At 33.9% G+C, this 21700-nt stretch overlaps 1 protein-coding gene across 5 annotated transcripts in view; it reads left to right on the top strand.

Moving 5' to 3' along the window:
• LOC148955031 (FHF complex subunit HOOK-interacting protein 1B) overlaps positions 1-19876 on the top strand; it is a 76422-nt gene extending 56546 nt beyond the window's left edge. For 4 of the 5 annotated variants that reach the window (XM_089099840.1, XM_089099847.1, XM_089099855.1 and 1 more), the window contains 4 exons: positions 5578-5756; positions 8030-8186; positions 11473-11599; positions 13115-19876. In XM_089099840.1, the coding sequence (XP_088955966.1) occupies positions 5578-5756; positions 8030-8186; positions 11473-11599; positions 13115-13205 (554 nt within the window). In that variant the 3' untranslated portion in view covers positions 13206-19876. The remainder of the gene's footprint in view (positions 1-5577; positions 5757-8029; positions 8187-11472; positions 11600-13114) is intronic. The other variant, XR_016142820.1, reaches the window with a different exon arrangement.
• The last annotated feature ends 1824 nt before the right edge of the window (positions 19877-21700 follow it).

The raw sequence follows: 21700 nt of genomic DNA, 5'->3' as shown, positions 1-21700 counted from the left end.
CATACGAACAATATATGCCCCAGGGCATAACTTACAACGCCTGCCCCCGGGCCCTGAGGGGTTGTGACGACATCTGAGTTTGTGTTATCTGACTTTTGAGAAATTTTTAACTTAATGACTATCTAAAAATTTTTATTGGATGCATTTGGGGAAAAAGGGGCGTGGGGGAGTAGTTGCCCTCCAATCTCTTTTGACTCGAAAAAAATTAACTATAACTTTCAATTTCCAATCAAATGAGCTATCTCTGAGTTTTTTACGAGCATCCCTTCAATAAGAACCATATATTCCCCAAGGGCATAACTTACAACACCTGCCCTCGGACCCTGGGGGGCTGTGTTGACCCCTGAGTTTTCGTTATATGGTCTTTGCACTATTTTAAAAAAAGCTATCTCAAAGTTCTTATCGGATGGGTTTGATGAAAAAGGGGCGTAAAGCGAGAGGAGAGGGGGGGGGCTAGGTGCCCTCCAATCTCTATTGACTCTTAAAAAGTGAACTAGAACTTTTAATTGCCAATCAAATGAGCCCTCTTTGAAGTTAATACGAGCATCCCTTCCATAAGACCCATATATGCCCCCAGGGCGTAACTTACAACGCCGGCCCCGGGCCCTGGTGGGTTGTGTCAACACTAGAATTTTTGTAATATGATCTTTGAACTGTTTTTAACAAAATAGCTATCTAAAACTTTTATTGGATGCATTTGGTAAAAAAGGGTTTGGGGGGGGGGGAAAGCTTGTTACCCTCCAATATATATATATATATATATATATATATATATATATATATATATATATATATATATATATATATATATATATATATATATATATATATATATATATATATTTATTTTGACGCTTACAAAGTGAATTAGAACTTTCAATTTCAAATCAAATGAGCCCTCTCTGAAGTTTATATGAATATTCCTTCCAGAAGAACTATATATGCCCCCAGGGCATAACTTATTACCTTTGCCCCTGAAGGCTGTCGGGGGAGTGTCCTGCTCAAACATATAATTTCCAGAGCTTTCAACAACGTTGAACAAAATGGCTATACCAAAATTTTGATTGGATGTGTTTGGGGAAATGGTGACCATGGAAGGGGTGTCAGTTGCCTTAGAATCACTTTCGATTATTAAAAAGGGAACTAGCCATTTGAATTTTCAATCGAATGAGACCTTTCTTAAGTTTCTACGACAACGTTGTCTATACAAAACCTTATATGCCCCCAGGGCATAACTTACAATCCTTGCCCTGAGTGCTGTGAGGGAGTTGTCATCCTCAAAGACCTAATTTCCAGACCTTAAAACTACGTTTAATAAAATGGCTGTCTCAAAATTTTGATTGGATGTGTTTGGGGAAAAGGTGGGCGTGGGGGGGGGGGGGGTAGTTGTCCTTAAATCACTTTCGACTATTAATTTCCAATCGAATGAGCCTTTTTTGAAGTTTCTACGACAACGCCTTCTATAAAAAACCTTATATGCCCCCAGGGCATAACTTAAAACCCTTGCCTTGAAGGTTGTGCGGGAGTGTCCTCCTCAAAAACATATTTTCTATCTGGAAATCAACTACGCTGAACAAAATGGCGATCTCAAAATTTTGATTGGATGTGTTTGGGGGAATGATGGGCGTGGGGGGGGGGCTAGTTGCCCTTCAATCACTTTCAACTATTAAAAACTTTGAATTTCCAATCGAATGAGCCTGTTTTGAAGTTTCTACGACAACGCCGTCTATAAAAGCTTACATGCCCCCAGGGCATAACTTAAAACCCTTGTCCTGAGGGTTGTGGGGGAGTGTCCTCCTCAAAAATATATTTTCTTTTCTGAAAATCAACTACGCTGAACAAAATGGCTATCCCAAAATTTTGATTGGATGTGTTTGGGGGAATGATGGGCGTCGGGGGGAGGGGGGTCTAGTTTCCCTACAATCACTTTCGACTATTAAAAATTGAACTAGAGCTCTTGATTTCCAAATAAACGAGCCCACTTTGAAGTTTCTACGACGACCCCTTCCATATGAAGTGCCTCTGGGAAAAAAAATAATAATAATAAATAAATAATAAAACATTGGAGCCGTTTGGCCTTTACTATAGGCAACGCTACACCGTTGCCTCTGATAAAAATAAAGAACGACATTGAAACTCTGAATGAAATGGAGTTAATCCGCTTGTGACACTGCTGCTCTCGACTCAATTCCCTGCTCTTTACGCTAAATTTTATTGCGCTCTACTGAAAGAATTTTCGAGACTAACAAATGTGGTTTATGGGCAATTGAAAGTTTAAAATTACTGATTGGCTCTAAAACATTAAACTTGGATATTTGTTGTTTAAAACAAATTCATATTAATAAGCTCTTCAATTATTAAGGCTTTGTGAAAAATATTTTTTATTATTGTTATTATTGTTATTTATTGAAAAACCCGTCAAATCAACATACAACAAGACGGAGCACTTAAAAGAAAAAATAAAAAAAAAAAAAAAGAAGACACAAACTATAATAAACTGAACCAACAAAGAAAACGAATCACTGATTCACTGAATGAGCAGATGGGACCATTCGTGTAGATTTTGGTGTATTTTTCTATTATGCTTCGCTATTCGTCTAGCGACGGCGACGTCAGGGTCTGTGACTTTAAAATTTTCAATTACATACGAATTCCTATACCACGGAGGTAGACGAAGCAAATACTTCGCAAAACGAAAATACATCGCTCTGATTACATTCTGGTCAGTTTTAGTGAGAAGTTTCCTGAAGGGCGTGGCATATAAAATGTGAGGAAGAGCGATGGCGTTATACAAGCTTTCTAGAAGCAGCCGGTTGAACCTAGATAAATGAGTGATCCACTGGCTGGACAGAGCTAGAACCAAGGGTAATGGTAGGAACACAAAAATCAGTTTTCCAATTGAATAGGACGATTTCCGATTTTGAAGAGTTGAACTGAAGTCCAACTTTAAGATATTTGGCTTCAATGATTTCCAAGATATAAATTATCTGCTGAGGGATTCGGCTAAGATTCAGGATGTCGTCTGCGTAACATACCAAAGACAAGTTAGCAGATGACAGAATCAGCGAAGATGGATATTGATCTTGTGCATCAAGGACATAGTTATTGAAAAGGTCGGGAGAGGTGACTGATCCTTGACGCGCTCCTTTCTTAACTGGAACCTAGTCGGGTGCGTGGAATGGGGGTCAAACCCTTGTCAGGAGGTAGCTTCAGTCGGAGCCGTAATCTGGAATAGTCGGATCTGAGAGAACGAATGACAGCTAGATTCAACCCACGTTTGCCGCCTTCAAAAGCATCGCAGCATGGATTAGAGAGTCGAATGTACGTCTAATGTCGTGTCCTGCCAAAGAAAGGCTCTCTCCAGAAGATTCGGCATCTATCAAGACATTAGCAACGACTGTTAAGGCATCAGCACATCTAGGTTTTCGCTTGAAGCGGATATGATGCTGAGACGCGTATCACACTTTTTTAAGTTCCTGTATGAAGATTAGCCCGAAAAGCATGCATAGGAACGTTGGTACAGTTATCGAACAGAATGTTTAACATTAAATTTCGGATTTTCCCTTTTTAAAAATGGGACTTAAATCTTTAATGCAGAACGATGCAGGATCAATTCATTGGGAGAACATCATCTGGATAAGCAGAGAGAGCTGTGCCGCCAGAAGTTTACCTCCGTATTTCAAGTGGATCGCACTGACTTCGTCAATGGCCGATGAGCCTTTCCATTTCAGTCTACAGATGGTATCTTCAACAGAGCGGGTACTGACGATAAAATCTTCATCGGGATGAGAAGATAGAAACTGATCTAAGGCAGCCTCGTAAGATTGTTATCCTTTTCCGATTGCCCTTGTGTTTGATCAATCGTTCTTAAAGCATTGGAAACAAAAAGTCGAATTTAGTTCGAAGAGCGAGGGTTGAGAAGGGGATTTCCCCATCCTCAGGGGGTGGGTATTATTCACACTCAAACACGGAATGATTTTTGTTTGTTTTAAGTTTCAATGTCGCTCTTTGCTTTCATTTAAAAAAAAAAATTGCTTTTTCGTATTTAATTTCTATTCATTTTTAATAATGGCATTGCCAGGGTGCCCCTAAATGTGAAATAATACCGCCCCCTTCAACCCGAATTTAAATCAACGACATAAGTGCCACAAATCTTTTATCTTTGTTTATGGAATAAATGTTCAAAGTTACTAATATATAAATGCAGCAATTCTTTTTAATGCTTTCACACTACACCGTAGAGCTTTTCATGCTAACATAATTTAAGACGTTTCTGTAATTTTACGTTACGTAAGCTTATCTTACGTTACGGAAACGTCAACATAATTGCAACAAAATGGATTTCTTGCACAATCTATTAATGAATTTTGGAAATAAATTCATAAAATTTTCCTATAAGCCTTTCATTCTTGATGAGAGCTCGAGTCTCGAATCTTCATTCCACGTTTTTGTCTATTGAACGATTTGATTGTCTTGATTGTAATCAGTTTTGACCATGGTGTTAATGGTTTTATGCATAGTCTGAAAAGGCTTGTTTAAGTGTGAAAGGTTTGATCAGCGTAGAGTAAAGTGACCAATTAGCACAGAAAATTACGTATGCAGTTTGAAAGTCGCTTAATTCCCTCTTATTAACGCCTTTCTTGGGCTACTGGCCCTTCCTAATTGCAAAACATTCTTGTAAAGTTCCCTTGGCAGAAAAGAATACTTTTTTAACACTGAAGATTAATAATAATGTAATTTAGCACAATATCTTGAAGTTATCCAAATTTGCCTTTTATTCCAAATGCATTGCCAAGAAAGACAAATAAGTGTTACATTCCAAATTTAAAGGAAAGTACAGATAAGACAGAGCTAAATTTTTCCTATAAAATTCTAATAAACAACTTGAATACAGTTTTAGTAAAATTATGGATATATCCAATTAAAAAATAATTTATATAATTAAAGAAAGAATTGTTTTTGGTAAAAGTTTAGAATTGGTTTTACTTTTTATTTTACCTCATCTTCACCTACAGCTGGCTACAGCCAAACCAGTTTTTGAACCTGCTCTAATCTTTATGTAAATAATATCTTGGACCACACAGCTTTTCCATTTACAATCCAAACAAAAATATAAAAATCTATATATCCAGTTTTTTTTGTTTTTTTTAGAATAAATATTTTTTTTTTAATGTCTCGTCATTTTTTTTACCGGCTCTTGTATATCACCGTTTCAAGTGTAACCTTTATGTAAGCCTATTAAATTGAAATAGCTCTCTGATATTAGATTAACTAATTTTTCTTAATCCAGCAGGCAAAGACTGAAAAAAAGCATCAATGTATATTCGGTAACATTAACTTTGATTATAGGCCTATATCTCTTCTTTTTTTCCTTTGAAGCCGAACTGGTTCTTTGGTGTATCCATAGGTGAAGGGGGCTATTTATTTAAACCCCTAGAGTCTTAAGTAAATAGTGCTAGGACTAATCTAGAAAATTAAAAAAAAACTTTAACGAATGACTATATTTAGAGATACGATGCCTCTTCCTGTGCTTGGAACGCGTAAGATATATTTGAAATTTTTATTTTATAATTCTAGGAAATTTTCTTGTGCTTCTTCTATACCGCGTAGATAGCTGGCTTACAAACGACTTAAGCATCAACTTAATTGTTACATCCGTCCTCAGTTGCTTGGCAACGTATACCCAACCTGCTTTAAGAGATTTCCTATTGGATACAAGACTAGTCACTCAGCCCTCCGTCACGACCCTCCCTCAGGTAACTAAGCTGTACTTATATTCTTAAGAACCTGTTAGTTTTCGGCTTTAATGACCCCTTTTCTGGTGATTAAATTAGCTTTTGAGCTAAAAATAAAATTAAATACAACTGCTGATCTATGATTATTCATAGATTAAATAAGTGTTTGGAACAAAACACTTGTCCATAGACTTTTTCCAAAATTCTAATTTGCTGTTGAAATTGAATTTGATCTTCGAAAGAAATAAAAATTGTTGTCTTATGTTAAATTTGAATAAAAAGTATGGGAAACAAATATGCTTATGAGAACACCTACATTTATGAAAACACACTAGATCTACCTTTTTTTCAACTTTAATGGAATTGACTTGTTTTATTAACAAAATAAAACAATACATACACATATTCCTGCACTACCAACATGCCAGAGACTATAAACGGCTAATACTGGAATTTAAGAAATAAATCACTTACACAGGAAAAGAAAGAAATAAATCACTTGGAAAAATTGTTGCCTCAAAGGGGACACATACCTTACTCACAAAACACTGAGTGGAAAAACTAGACAATCAAAAAATCAAACAAATAAACACTTTTTAAATCTACTCAATCAAGTATTTTTTAATGTTTTTTTGGAATAATTTTAGCGAAACCGATTCTTGTATTTAGTTAAGCAACGCATTACACGCCTCCACACCGCATATTCCACAGTATATTGTAATGACATTGCACCTCTGTGGGCGTGCCATGTTTCTTAAATGAGTAAACTATTTTGATGTGAGGTTGTTGTGTATCACTGGCACTCTAAAGCTACATGAAAAAATATTAAGTTGTTTTAGTTTAAGTGATGCTAATGGATTAGCATATGACTGAAATTGATAGGTGTGTCCCTGAAATATTGGGTTTCGCATTTTGTCCCGTTATATCGTGTGATTTGCCTTTGTTGCTTTATTGCCTTCTTTGAAAAAAAATAAAAATAAAGAAGACGGTATTGGACCTTACAGTCACTTCGGCGGTGCTAATCTCCGTTTCATTATCCAGTCAAGAAGTGCAGAGGGGCCGGCCATCCTGTACCTTTGCACACCCTTCCTGTTTACCTTCCCTAGATTTCTCCAGGTGCCCATTTAGAGCTGGGAGGACTCTGGATGAGGTTACGGAGTCACACCACTGACCCCCATTGTAAATTAAATAACCAGGGACAGCAGGACTCGAACCCTTGTCCTCACGGACAAAGGATTTCAAGTCAGTGGTGATTGTACCATCCTGAGACAGCTTAAGGAATAAAGCCGCATGGAACCAGCCTTGTGTGGCCGTCGAGGTAAATATAGCCAAGCAGTTGTCACGATTTGCCCCGGTGTGGCCTCGGATCGCTTTGCGCTAGGATGAGGTGTCTTGGCGTTATGTAGAAATAAATTAAATAGATAAGGAGGGTTCAAATCCTTTAGCAAAAAAAATCATTTAAATGTTTTATTTTGACTCTGGTTCAGTTTGTTAATAATGAAACAGCTTAGATGCATTACCATTTGTTTCAAAGATAATATTAGATTTGGGAGTCGGAAAACACAAATATTGAATCCCACGTTATTTTTTCATAAGCATTAGCACTTAAGGTTACTTAAAACTCGACAAAATGTAAGTGAAAAGGGGAAATTTTAGTAGTACTAGTGCAAAAATTGAACCCAATATTCTAACTATAGACCTTCTGTTCTACCATTCAAGTAAGTTGGAGGATGGGGTTTATGCCTTCCTCGAAATAATGCGATTTTCCTATAGATATTTAGAATTATTCAACGTTCAGTTGCTGTTGCTGTTATTATTTTTTATTATCATAGACCTATTAATTAAATGTGTATTTAAATTCCATTAGTTTCGGAAAACACACTGTCGCTTGGTGGTGCGTTTGTCCCTAAACATATTCCCAGTCCATACAAAAGTAACACTTTTAATAAACAAATTTATGCAAGCCTGTTAGGGATGGGTGTAGTGTATTTTTTAAGGGTAGACTGTTAAATATTCAATTTTGGATCAGTCGTGGTTCAATTGCTTTTGTCAGTGCTTATCGCTGGGGGAGGGGGGGGGGTCCTTGGAATAGTAAGAAATAGTCCTCGAAAGACTCCTATTCAGTACTGTGTTTTATAATTGGAGAAAATGCACTTTTCCTAAATTTAATCCCCCCCCCCCCCTGAGAAAGTTTTGAAGCTCTAAGAGCTGCCACGTGTCCGCCTACGCTTTTGCCTGTGTACATGTCCTGTTGCAATGACGTCTAGTTAAATATATATTGTTTACTATTTCAGATTTTAGCTGCAGTAAAACATAGGCTAGAAGCAATTCTATCTACACGAAAGAACGTCGAAAGTGTTATTGAAGAAGCTAAACTTGAATTGTCGACAAGTAAAAAACTTACTCTACCAAGGGAGCCGCTACCAATTTCTTCTGTTCAAAAGGGTGCAGGTACTTATCAAATACTTCAGACTATCATTCAAAAAACTGTAAGATTCTCGCTCTTCCTCTTTGTTCTAACTCTTTGGAATTTCGGAAAGTTTTATTCTTCATTAACGTATATACAGATTATGTCGAAAGTCATTTTTTTGGAACTAATTAATATTAAGTTTAAAATTAATTATAACTTATAAATAATAAACCACTCTCTTATTAGGGAGCATCCTGTTGACATAGGCACATTCATAGGTATTGATTTTGGAGAGACTCAATATCTGGGGTCGAGAGTGTATCGAAGAAACCAAAATAGAAGAATCACATCGAAAATGTAAAAACTCACAGGGAGAATCGTATATTATCCCGAATATTATTTCGGGAGGGGAGGAGCAGTCCTCCATTAAGGGAATCTTTTTGCAAGAATAGTAGTATCTTTGAATCGCTTGACCCAAGGACTTATACAGCATTTCGGGGTGTTTTGGGGGGGGGGTTAAACGGTGAATTAAATGAAGTATAAAAACTCGTGGGAATTAATTTTGGGATGTTGGTGAGGGGTGGCCCTTTACCTTAGGTTTTTTGTTATTAAAATGCGAATTCTGAAAATCTAGAGTTTTTTTGTGGGAGAAACCCCCTGCATCTCTTTTGAAGTAAAACACTCTGCGTTAGTACTAAAGTTCCCGCCCCGTCTACCTGTCTCTGTTAACAGTGTGTTTGATATGTATTGGTAACGGTAAAATTAAAGTTATGGACAATTTTGAAGGATAGCTAGATATGTAACTGAGGTAGAAAAAAGTTTTAAAGAAAAAAAAAATCAATTCTTAGCAGTAAGGAAATGTATAGAAATATGTTATCCAGTTTTGCAATAAAACAGATATCGGCGTTTTTCCATTTCAGCTAACTGGACTTACTAACTGGACGTAATAAATAAACGCACTCTGGACCAGTCTTTAATTGAAGGGGATACCTTTTTCCCCCATGGGATAGAGATACTGACAACCAAAGGCCCAATAATTTGTGGCTGAAAATTCGGTAGTATTTTATGATAATGCGTCCAAATTCATTTTTTAACTAAAATTCCGTCATTTTTTCTTTCGATTCCGATCTAAGTAATAAGTTCTTACCAAAGAAAATGGGTTACTTCAAGAGTACAAACTGGAGCTAGTGTCAGTATAAATGATCACCAAGATCATCTAGCCCTTGGTGTCTCTTGCCATTTCTCAATTATTTGTAATTGTCTTTTTTTCAGAAAGTCAGATCAGACACTGCACTAATTTTGCTAATTATGGTAATTACACCAATATTGCCTTATTATTAGACTGAAAAATGTCAAGAAGAAAAGCCAATCGCTAGATGGCGTTGGTGATTCTTTCGTTGACACTATTGGCAATTTCCACTCTTGTAAGTTACCAATACTCTGCGGCTCTTGTAGGGAGCAGAAGGGGACAATTCATATTAAAGTTTTTGTTATGAAATTGTGTTTGCTCCTAGCACAAAATTTGATTTATTCATAAAGTAATTTCAATATACTGGATTAAAGTTTAGTTGTTTCCAAAAAAGAAAACTTTAAAGGACCCAGAATATCGAGATTAACTATTCTTTCCGCCTAACCCATCTTAGGTAAAATTCCTGCCTAAAAACTGCGATTTTCTAAGATTTTCCTTTTGTTTGTTTCAAAAATATGAAGTTTTTACGGAAATACTATATTTTTGTCAGTGTTGCCACGTCGAACAGCGAAAAAAAATATCAAAATTGGTTGTTTAGGTTTGGCAACACTTATAGTCTTAAAATATTCAAGTTGATTCCAAACTTTCATTCAGTTCCAAGCAAACATTCAGTTGATTCGTTTTGTTTCCTTTTAAAAATTTGTTTGGCCTCAAAGCAATTTTTTACTTTTTTTCTTTCTTTTTTATTGCTAAAGGACAAAAAATAAATATTATTATTCTTAATATTTTAATTTTTTGTCCTTTTTATAATTATCGTTTTTCCAATGTCCCCCTAGTTTGGATGTATCTTGGCCATCTTTGAAAAATATATGATTTTTGGGTATTGATATGGTATAGCTTATTACGCATGGCACCTCACTCTGGCTTTGTTAATGGTGGTAGTGGCGGAAGCAAATATTGTCGAGCGAGATCAAGTGAGGTCATTATGAGAAAACAACTGGCTTAAGAAGCAAAAGAAGAATGTTGGTTACGTAGTGACTGATAGATAAATCAGAGCTTCAAATCCTGTTTTAGTCCTGTCTTTATTTCATTTTTGATCGATATTAGGAAAATGAGGAACTGTATCTTAAAAATACATACTTCAGCAGAGTAATATGAAAGTGTATGTTAATGAAGTCATCTCAAATAAATACATAATTATACATGAACAACTCTATATAATCAAGCAAAATGAGGTGAATTTTATGAATATTACTGGCTCTTGAAGAGAAAATTGTAATAATCATGGCATTCCGGGGATGGGACGATGCGTCGAGGATTCTCCCGTAGATAAATGCTTTCAGATTTCAGATTTTAGAGGATTTTGACAGCGGAAGCTTCACTCTCTAAAAAATTTCACAAAATCCAGTTGTATTTTCCCTGATAATTCTGAAAACTTATGATATAGTTAACAAAGACTTCTAAGGACCGTTCTTCAATAAAATAACTGTTTGTAGATTATTCCTTGTCGGGGTATGGGAACTTACAAATGGTACATTTAGCTTTAATTTTGATTTATTTCAGACTCTAGCTAGTTGACCTCTGGTCTATTTTTTCTGCTCTTTCTTTTTCTTTTTTTGCCTTTTAGTGCTTGTTTTTTTTTTATTTATTTATTTATCTTGTTTTGTCCGAAGATATTTGTGTTGCTTCGTGTGTCTCTTCAGTTACGTATTTATTAAGCCAACGCCACTAGAATTGCAATTCTCGATGTCGTTGGCTAGAATTGCAATTTTGTTGCAACAGTTTGTATTACTAAACATATACTTACTTTACATTATGCAAATGTTCCTACCGATCTGCATTGTTAAATAAGGGCTAACAAAACGAACAAAAAATTTGAAATCTTGCCGAAATAGCACAGAAATTTTGAAAATAAATTTACATTAAGTCCTACTGGGATTACTTGACTCGATTGGAATAAGGACAAGCTCTATGACATTTGTTGATGGTTTTCGAGGCGTCTAAAAGGCTGGTAGTCGTGATATACCACGACTTTTCTATAACTCATCCCTTTGGGAATTTCTATATTGTACTTTTTATTAGACGCTAAATGCATGATTTCTTTTTCTTCATTGTTTTTGTCTTCGGGCTTTTTTTAGAGAAGAAAAAAAGCTTTGCGTCAGCTCTGCAGTCCATTTTTCGAAGAAATACTACTGGCAGTCCTGTTATTGAGGCAGATATCCCGGAGAGTATTTTGGAGGGAGTGCCAATAGGAAATGACCCAAAGTAAGTAGGACACGTGTTACTCCAAGAGAAAATTTGGTGCTAAATTTGTGAGAGACCTTGTTCCTTCAAAAATGGTGTAGATTTTTCTCTACACCATTGAAATAGACATATAGGGGATCAAATTAACATATCAATTATTGATCGACATGTCGACTTGAGGCAACATCGCTGTTCTGCTTAAAGGTAGTATGTGACGTTTTCAAACTTTTGAAATAATTTCCAAGAATAGTTGGCTAAGCTGTTCTCAAAGAGAAGATCAACAGTAAAATGTGTGATCAATCACCCTTCGATCATCCTGATATACCTTTTCCCCACTGATCCTACCTTCGACAACAGCTTAGCAAACGATTGTTTGCAATATCAGATACAATCTTTAGGCGTAAGAGTGGCGATAGTTTCTTAATCTTGAATTTAAAAACAATGTTGAAACCTTAAACAGCAGCAAGAACATCGAATTTGCACCTTAAAATAGTTATTTGTGTTATAATAATTTGTTATATGTTTCAATTGGCTGCTCAAGCGTATTATGAAACTCACCCGGTTTGTTTTAGTCCGGTCAGGGGCTCCTCAGACAAGTCCAAGCTTCTGGAGCCTTTCAAGGTTGTATCCATGAGGGGAGATAGGGGGTTTGAACCCTACCCCCGTAGTTTTGACTGTTTCTTAAAGACGTAATAAAACTGCATATAAACAAATTTTCGATGTGTTTCAAGTTTTTTTTTACCACCCCCCCCCCCCTCACACAAAAATAACCCCCTCGAACAAAATCCTGGATACAGCAATATAATATATATATATATATATATATATATATATATATATATATATATATATATATATATAATTGAATGTGTGTGTTTCAATCTGTCTGCCGGCCTGTACATCCTATATGCATTACTGCACCGTTCTTCCGATCGCCAAGAAACTTTAAGGAGCTATTGAGTACATTCTTGCAAAGATTTTAGGTATAAATCCTTTCCATTTAATCAAGAAGGGTTAGTGAAACGTCGATGTAACTATGCCCTACGCACTGTTATAGCTTCGGATAATCTTTATTCTAAGTGTGATGAGCATACTTTAATCTACTGATCCTTACTTTGAAACCAACAAGTGGCTTTCGGTAATTATTTCAAATAATTAAAAATGAGCTGTAGGGGTAATAGTGACAACATGATCATTAACCGTTTGTAATGTTTGAATGTTCTCTGAGACAAGTTTTTTTTTCTTTTTGTTGTTTTTATTCCACCTCGAGTATTTGTTACTGCCGGCTTATTTTGTTAAAACACTTGCTGTGCACAGTAAAAATTTCGTGTGAGGAGTTTTCCTAAATACCAAAAAGTCTATTTCTAAAAAAGTGCAAATATTCATATGTGATCTTTAGGACCAATTTTTGGGGAAAAAATTGGGTTTCATTTATCTTGCTGTATTGTTTTCTTTGAAAATGTCAAAAATAGACCTTACATCTTTTCATATGTAACCCACTATTTTTGTCATTATATTTAATTTCTTTTTTTCTAGGAATCACAGCCGTTTAAAGTCATCAGTACCTGAAGAGTCAGAAGATGTTTTGTATTATCGACATGTTGCTAAATGTGCTGTTTTATTTTAAGAATGGCTTAAAGAATTGGCTGCATTATCTCTTGAGCATAATATTGCCATTTCAGATATGCATTTCCCCAAGTTTGCTTAGTAAAATGCAAGGTTATACCCAAAAGCTGATTGACAGGGGAGGAAGCTGTCAAATCCCGAAAGATGCCGTAAATGTGTATTGAAAGTTTCGTGGGTTTTTGCCATAATTGTATTTGAGTCAGAGTTGAGTATCTTGAGTTGTATTTGAGTCGGTGCTGAAAATTTGGGAACTCAATTTATAATGAAAAATACCTCCAAACGCCGTCATGCACAGTGGCGGTTCTGGCCTCTATTGTGCCCTGGGCAAAATCTTGATTAGTGCCCCTCTGTCTCCCAAAAATTTTCAGGCCAAATTTTAATAAAATTTTCATTTATTAAAAGAAATTTACCGACTGCGCACTCTACTTTATTTTAATAAAAATAAAATTTCAAAAATTGAAAAATGATCATAACCGTTAGCTTATTTGTTGGAAAATTTGCGCCCCTAAAATTTCTGCGCCTGGAGCAAGTGCCTCTTCCCTTCTCCCCTGAAACCGTCTCTGGTCATGCAGTTATAGTACTTAGCGGACGCCAAGTCTGAAACTAAGGAACTTGTTTGAAAAATCAGCAGAAAATGAGTGAACAGAATATATCATCATGGAGTTCTAGAAAGTGTAAATTTCTCGATCACCGTTACAAAAGACAAATGCCATCATTAATTGGTAGTAAACTGGGTTAAAAAAGAAGTGATTTGAATGAGCAAAATTACGTAAGAATTTTAACCCTGACATGTTTTGGTAAAATAGGAATTGAAAAGGAATTCTATATCATTGAATATAGTATTCTATATCGTTAAAAAACTATCTATCTATAATGTGTTTATTATTGAAATCATTCAAGATTAAACACATTAAATTGTTAGTTAATTGAATGACGTACAAGAGCGTCTTAGGAATTATCCTATTTGGAAATATTTATCAACTTAGCGCTTCAAACTTTATTCACATATCACTAGAATCCTTGTTTCTTCTGATTCTGATAATACTACTTTAATACATAATTCCTATTATGTGAAGTACAAACATTTGATTAGATAAATAGCATACATTCCAAAATGACGATCTAGATTTTACACATATTTAATGTCATATAACCAAAGCAAAAGATAAGATCTTATTTTGGCGCTATTCACCAGTTTACATCAAATTTTTCAATAGATATAAGGTATAATTAAGATTCTGGGGATCAAATATTGTTTATTGTCTAATTATCTCAAGCAAAAAGCATTGTAGAAGTCAAGGAATTAGTTTCCAATCTTTTTTTTTTTTTCACTCTTCGCCATGTCAACACTTCACAGAACTTTTCTCAGAACATTTTGCTTAAATATTCGTGTAGCAACTAGAAGAAAGTCGTAGACAATACCAGTTTTCAGCTATGAATAGAACTAAGATGGAGCTAGAGCGCAAAAGATGTTCCCCTTTTGATGTCTTTGGTAATTCAGGGTTTATGTTCCCAGGGCGAGTTTTGGTATCTTGTCTTTTTGCTCTCTTACGGTTTTGGTATATCAATGAAAAACAAATATGTCACTATCATTCTATAACTGAGATTCAGTTTTGCCCATCTTAAGAATCAAATTTAATTTTGAATTAAATTCAGTTAAATAATTTAATTAATTAATAAATATAATTAATTATTAAATTACTTATTTTTTTGGTTTGATATATCAATGAAAGACAAAAATGTTACTATCATTCTATAACTGAAATTCAGTTTTGTTCATCTACAGAATTAAATTTAATTTTCAGTTAAATTCAGTTAATTACTTTAATTTAATTAATAAATATAATTGATTATTAAAATACTTATTTTTTTTGAATTTGCTATACAAGGTTTTTAGGTTAAAAGTACGTTGAAAGTGGGTTGAAAATCGTTGAAAAAGGACAATTTTTCCTACTATAACAAGTTTAGATCCTTCTCTAAGAAAGAATCTAAGCAACATCATGATTTTGGCTTCGCGAATGAATAGATATGAGACTAATAAATCCAATACTTTAGTATGCTATCCGTTTGGTGCGAGTTACAGCTGCGGGGTTGTCACAAATTTGCTTGTTTTTAAGGGAACGTATACCTAAAGCCTGTAATTAAAAAATATTAAAAGGGATTTAGATTTAGGATATAGATCTTCTAGAGCCGTTGCTTGCGCACAGCGCCTCGAAACGACGTTTCACTTGGTCTATTTAACAGGGATAATTATTAATCTTGTCCCTCAAGGTTACTGCAGCGGTGATCGATCCCTGGAAGGGTTGCCACCTCCTAAAATCCCCCTAGAGTGAATAGGCTAGTGCCATTTACTCTAACAGAGAACGGGATATTTTGAACAAGGTTTCTGTCATAGCATAAAAAAAAGTATAAATATCATTTCGTTTTCTTGGAAAAAACTCAAAATTTCCCTTTATAAATGTATTTGTGATGATCGTGTTATTGTTATTTATTATTAAGAGATTTTTTATTATTAAGATATTGTTATATATATTGTTAAGAGAGTCTGGTCAAAATTTATGAATGACAGATGATTGACTACCACAATGGTGCTATTTAACAGTTCATTTGGGGTAAAACGAAAAACAAAGTCGGAATTTAAATAGGAGAAGCTCTGAACAAATTGGCGTGGAGAAGGTGCATGTGCAGCAGTATTGGCCTCTTTATTGTTTGTCCTGTGATGAGTTTCTAGTTGTGATAATAGTTTAAAACCGCTATATCTTCCTCTTGGTAAGGGTCGGATTAGGTCCAGAAAAAAAAAGCAAGACAATGCGCTTTTTTGTGTTTTTGCGTTTAAATAAATAAAAAAAAAAATCATATTTGGTTAAGAATTGTTTTATGATTCTTTTAGAATCTCGAGATAACAGTTGTTTGAGGTATGAGGTAAAGTCCAAAACTTCTTGTTTCGCGTGCAAAGCTAAAATTGCACCCTTAACTCTTGGGTACTTGCGCAAAAGAAAAATTTGAAATCCTGCCATATTACCAAGGGTGTATCCAGGATTTATTCTGGTTGGGGGGAGGGGAGTTTACTAAAAAAAACGTTAAAAAAGGAATACAAAATTTGTTTATATACATTTTTGTTTCGTTTTACAAGACGGACAAAAAAAATTGGTTGGGGCTCGAATACCGTAACCCCCTTCCATCTCCCTGCATACGGCCTTGTACATTACCTTGTATAATTCTTTCCGTTTTTCCTGATGTTCTTCTATTCTGTGGATGTTGACAAACCAGAAATCTAGTATGATCATATAAACATTGTAGTTTTACGCTTAACTTTTGAGAGAGTAGCTAGTAAGTCTGTTTGAAATTTAAAATTGGTTTAACTGGAATTAGTTTAGTTGGTTCTACCGTTATGTTTAATATAATCTTATTATGCTTGTAATTGGGCCCTAAATCAATTAATAACTGGGAATTTTTGAACTTTTAAATAATTAGTTTGTCAATTACGTATTGGGAGGGGGGTGGGTACCGAGTTGAAATATTTTTAATAGCCTAAAGACTATACACAAAGCTGGGTGAATTTACCCTCCTATGAAAATAAGTTTGAATTTATAAACTTTTAGCTCGTGCAAAAGTCAGGTAACATGCTGAAATCCTTTCTGTTATTGAGCTTTTTTATTTCTTAAATTTCTTCTTTTATTCAAGGCTCCTTTTTTCTTTTTCTAAATTAAGTAGAAAATTCTATTGGCTCTTTATTCTTTCTGTTATCCTTTATTCTTTCTGTTATCTGTAATCCTTTCTGTTATTGAGCTTTTTTATTTCTTAAATTTCTTCTTTTATTCAAGGCTCCTTTTTTCTTTTTCTAAATTAAGTAGAAAATTCTATTGGCTCTTTATTCTTTCTGTTATCCTTTATTCTTTCTGTTATCTGTAATCCTTTCTGTTATTGAGCTTTTTTATTTCTTAAATTTCTTCTTTTATTCAAGGCTGCTTTTTTCTTTTTCTAAATTAAGTAGAAAATTCTATTGGCTCTTTATTCTTTCTGTTATCCTTTATTCTTTCTGTTATCTGTAATCCTTTCTGTTATTGAGCTTTTTTATTTCTTAAATTTCTTCTTTTATTCAAGGCTCCTTTTTTCTTTTTCTAAATTAAGTAGAAAATTCTATTGGCTCTTTATTCTTTCTGTTATCCTTTATTCTTTCTGTTATCTGTAATCCTTTCTGTTATTGAGCTTTTTTATTTCTTAAATTTCTTCTTTTATTCAAGGCTCCTTTTTTCTTTTTCTAAATTAAGTAGAAAATTCTATTGGCTCTTTATTCTTTCTGTTATCCTTTATTCTTTCTGTTATCTGTAATCCTTTCTGTTATTGAGCTTTTTTATTTCTTAAATTTCTTCTTTTATTCAAGGCTCCTTTTTTCTTTTTCTAAATTAAGTAGAAAATTCTATTGGCTCTTTATTCTTTCTGTTATCCTTTATTCTTTCTGTTATCTGTAATCCTTTCTGTTATTGAGCTTTTTTATTTCTTAAATTTCTTCTTTTATTCAAGGCTCCTTTTTTCTTTTTCTAAATTAAGTAGAAAATTCTATTGGCTCTTCATTAACCCGTGGATGTTACTTATAATTCTGTTATTAATTTGTTTGATTTCGAATGTGTTATTAATCAAACCATTGTGTATTCTAAAGGCTCCATTTCAGAGTAAATTCGCCGTATGAAGTTATCAATTTGTTGTTATCAATATTATTATTATTATTATTATTATTGACGATACCAGACAACTCGTGTGACATTTATTGGCAATATTCTTGTCTATATTATTGGTAATAATATTATTTTTGGCAATAATATTGGCAATTTTGGCAATAATATTGGCAATATTCTTTTCCATGGCAATATTCTCCTATAGAAAACACTACAATAAATAAAATGGTAGTGTTATTCGATTCCTAAATCAAAACTCTTTCAGAATACAATGGTTGCTACCATGACAAAAGCGCTCCATCCCATCTCAATGGGGCCAAATATATTTCTAAATAATGTACTTACTTATTATTTGAATCCTCGCATCTGTTGTTTGAAGGGTGTTTTATTATTAACTGTGTCAGTAGCATCACGTAACTGTGAAACAATGATATCAGTTGGTAACTCAATTATTCAAAAATGATTGAAAATGGAAGGAAACATGAAAATCTTATTGAGATTAAAAAGAAAACATTTTTCCCTCACTTGGACTATCTTAGTTCTATTCATTCCTGAAAACAGTTTTTTTTTTTTTTATTTTTTTTTATTTTTTGTTTGGTTCAAAAATTTAAAGTTTTTATGGTAGAGTCACATTTTCGTCAGGGTTGTCATGTTTAACAGTGAAAACAAACAAACAACACTAATTAGTTAATTTGGACTTGGTTTTCGCCCTTAAAAATTCCAACTTTAAAAGTTTGTTCGCTTCCGAATTCTACAATTATTTTTTTAAATTTATGGTTGCTGCAATTTTTAATGGGTGCCAAAAAAGTTATTTGTCAATGAAAATATGAATAAAGACAGTTTTTGAAATCTTGGGACCAAACCTCGCCAATTGGAATCGCTGAGATGTATATAGAGTTCTCTTTCATTAAAAATACAATTTCCTGATTTTTTTATTTTCTAAGGTAAATATGGTTGGGTCGGTTTCATCTTAACTACTCCAAAAAAACTGGTTTCATTTTCACTGTGCATGGTACTTCAAAGAGTCCAAGAATCTAAATGGTGTATCTAACAGCGCTTTTTTTTTATCAGAATTGCCGCTTACTCTAGTCTCAGAAAATGGCATCAGAAAAGGAATTGATGTTTGTCTCAGAAACCGCTCAATACTACCTATTTCAAAAATATAAAAGGAGCTTTTAACACTAGCGCCGAAATCAATGATCGTGTTAAGTTAAAAAGGACAGATGGCATTACAATCTGGCTGAAAGACACGTATATTGATTTTGGATGATTTTTCTTTGAGATCAAATTGATTAGTCAGTCTAATGAGTTAATCGTTGTCTTTGGTGTCGTCAGGTATATTGCGGTAATGCAATGTAGTCTATCTAGAATCATGAACCTCTAGTATTTTGTTTTATTTGCATGTGTTTTTTTTTCTGTTGCTCCATAATTATTCTAAAAACAGTCTAGATTTTCGCTAGCTATATACAAACAAACATTTTGGATGCAGTAATTTTTAGCACTCGAATTCACAAATTAATTTTTTTGTTTATTCTACATTTAAGGATGTAACGTATTTTACTTTGCTCTGTATTTTTTGTGAAGATTTTTTCTTGTTTTCCTTTAATACGCTAGCAGCACATAGGTCTTTTCGCGACTCTAACACATATTTTGCCCTATAGATTGATATGTGAATTTTGTAAGCATCTACTTTTACTAATTTATATTTGTTATTTCTAGTACCAATTTTTTTTTGTTCACACATGTTCTTCTTTAAATGATCCCTTACTTTCTAATATTTGTCTACTTAAAGTACAATTGTATATACTTAGCTGCTCTTTGTCCTTAAAGCTAATATGAAACGTTTCATTATTTTGTTTAAATCGTTCAAATTCTATGGTTTTATGCTACGTTAACATTACTGGTATGTTTTAAATTTATGTAAGGCGTAACTAATTGTTTTTCGGGTGTTAGTTCGGAAGTTGTTGAAGATTTGGATGAATAAAAGAGTTTCAAAACTTTATTTCCAAATACTCTGTTAGCAATATAATTAGCCTCAATCGTCCTCTCTCTCTCCCCCCCCCGTCCATCTCTGTCTCTGTCTCTCTCTCTCTGTCTCTCTCTCTCTCTCTCTCTCTCTCTCTCTCTCTCTCTCTCTCTCTCTCTTTTTCCTATCCATCTATTCTGCAGCTCTTTTCTTCTTTCTACTGTATTTCAATATCAAAGGCTCGGTAATTGTTCAACCAGCGAGAATGGCAGAAAGTATGTTCACACTTAAAAGACAAAATCAAGTGAGTGATTAAGATATTGCCTGTAATTATGAATTCTGTAAACCGCCGTAGCGGGGTTAACATTATTTCTGAGAGAGTAAATAATATATTGTGTAATTTTCAGCAAATTTGTGTTTGATCTTCTTTACTTTCGTAAAAAACTGCAATTCGTACATTGTATTCTAAAAAACGAAAAAGATATTAGATTCACAGAAATATGTTATATATCTTTACCAATTATTATTTTGCGTCTGAATTTGTTTAGGAACGGAAGCGGCTTTAGGATTTTTGTTGTTCAGTTTTATTAAAATGTCTTGATTTTAAAATCTCAATCTGAGACATGGGCTTTTTACCTGTTATGAATACACCTTGAAGCTAGAGCTTTCATAAAATATATAATTCTTTTTCTTACATAATATAATCTCAAGAATTGACGATAAAGCTGAAAGTTAAAACACAGACGATGCACTTATTCAGCGCAGTGCATTTTGACAAACCAAGATAAGAAAATGATTGTAGCTAGAGTAGAGTATTGAACCTCAAAGCTCTGTTTTAATCTTAGAAATGCCAATATGGCTTAAAATTCTAATCTAATCAGTGTAAATTTATTGCCAAAAAAATAGAGTAAAAAAGAACATTATGTTGCAACCGTAATTAAGGAATAACATATTGGTACCAAGATCTGACCTGGATTTTATGTAATTTGTTAAGCCTTAGAAATAGAAAAAACAACCAGAAATTAGTGTATAAAATTACTGTTCAAGTAGTTTTTACTACAAACAGTTTCATAGAATATTACTGAATACAGCCTCAAAAGAATTTTTGTGCTTGAACAGGACTTTCGCAAGACAAGAAACAGACTAGAAAAGGAAAAATTTTAAAATACTCTTTTTTTAATCATTTATACTGTGTAAATCGGTAAAGACCGTACGAAAACTGGGTTTTCAACTAAAATATTTTCAATTTTGATTCTAAAATTGAAAGTTTTCAAACCCGTACAATATGAATAACGTTAGTAAAAATAACTATAAAATCCTGCAGAAAATGTTTGAAAATTATGGATGTTATACCTTTGACGAAGAGTTTAGTTTGATAGTGTATACCCATTAGTTAGCTTACACTAAGAGCTAAATATTTTATTGTCATTACACTTGTCTGAGCTTCAAAAATTTGTTTGGTTAGTGATTTTATTTGTATTTAATTTAATGCATTATTTTTTAAAGTCAGAAACGTAATGGTTAACAACTAAAGTGATTTTATCAACGGCTACTCCTCCCCTCAAAACTAACACACCATAAAATGATATCTGAAATCATACATTGCCCCCCCCCCTAAATCCTGGGCCTGGAGCAAGCCTTGGCACGTATATTGAGCTTTGATATAGGCTGCGGTCGAAAAAAATAAAACCGGTTTTGCTTCCACATTGCCCCTCCGTTTTGTAAAGCCTACAGCGCTATTTCTGACTTTTGAAATGTGAAACTACAATGGAATGGAATTCATTTTCTTTAGAATACAAATTTGACACATATACCTGAATACTTGATTTCGTTTCTCATTGATTTACCTTTTGT

The sequence above is a fragment of the Artemia sp. Qi Xiang Cuo genome, chromosome 2 (assembly GCF_049724085.1).
Source record: "Artemia sp. Qi Xiang Cuo chromosome 2, ASM4972408v1, whole genome shotgun sequence".
Taxonomy (NCBI): domain Eukaryota; kingdom Metazoa; phylum Arthropoda; class Branchiopoda; order Anostraca; family Artemiidae; genus Artemia; species Artemia sp. Qi Xiang Cuo.
Note: the sequence above shows the minus strand (reverse complement) of the source record. Positions and strands in the feature narration are given on the sequence as shown.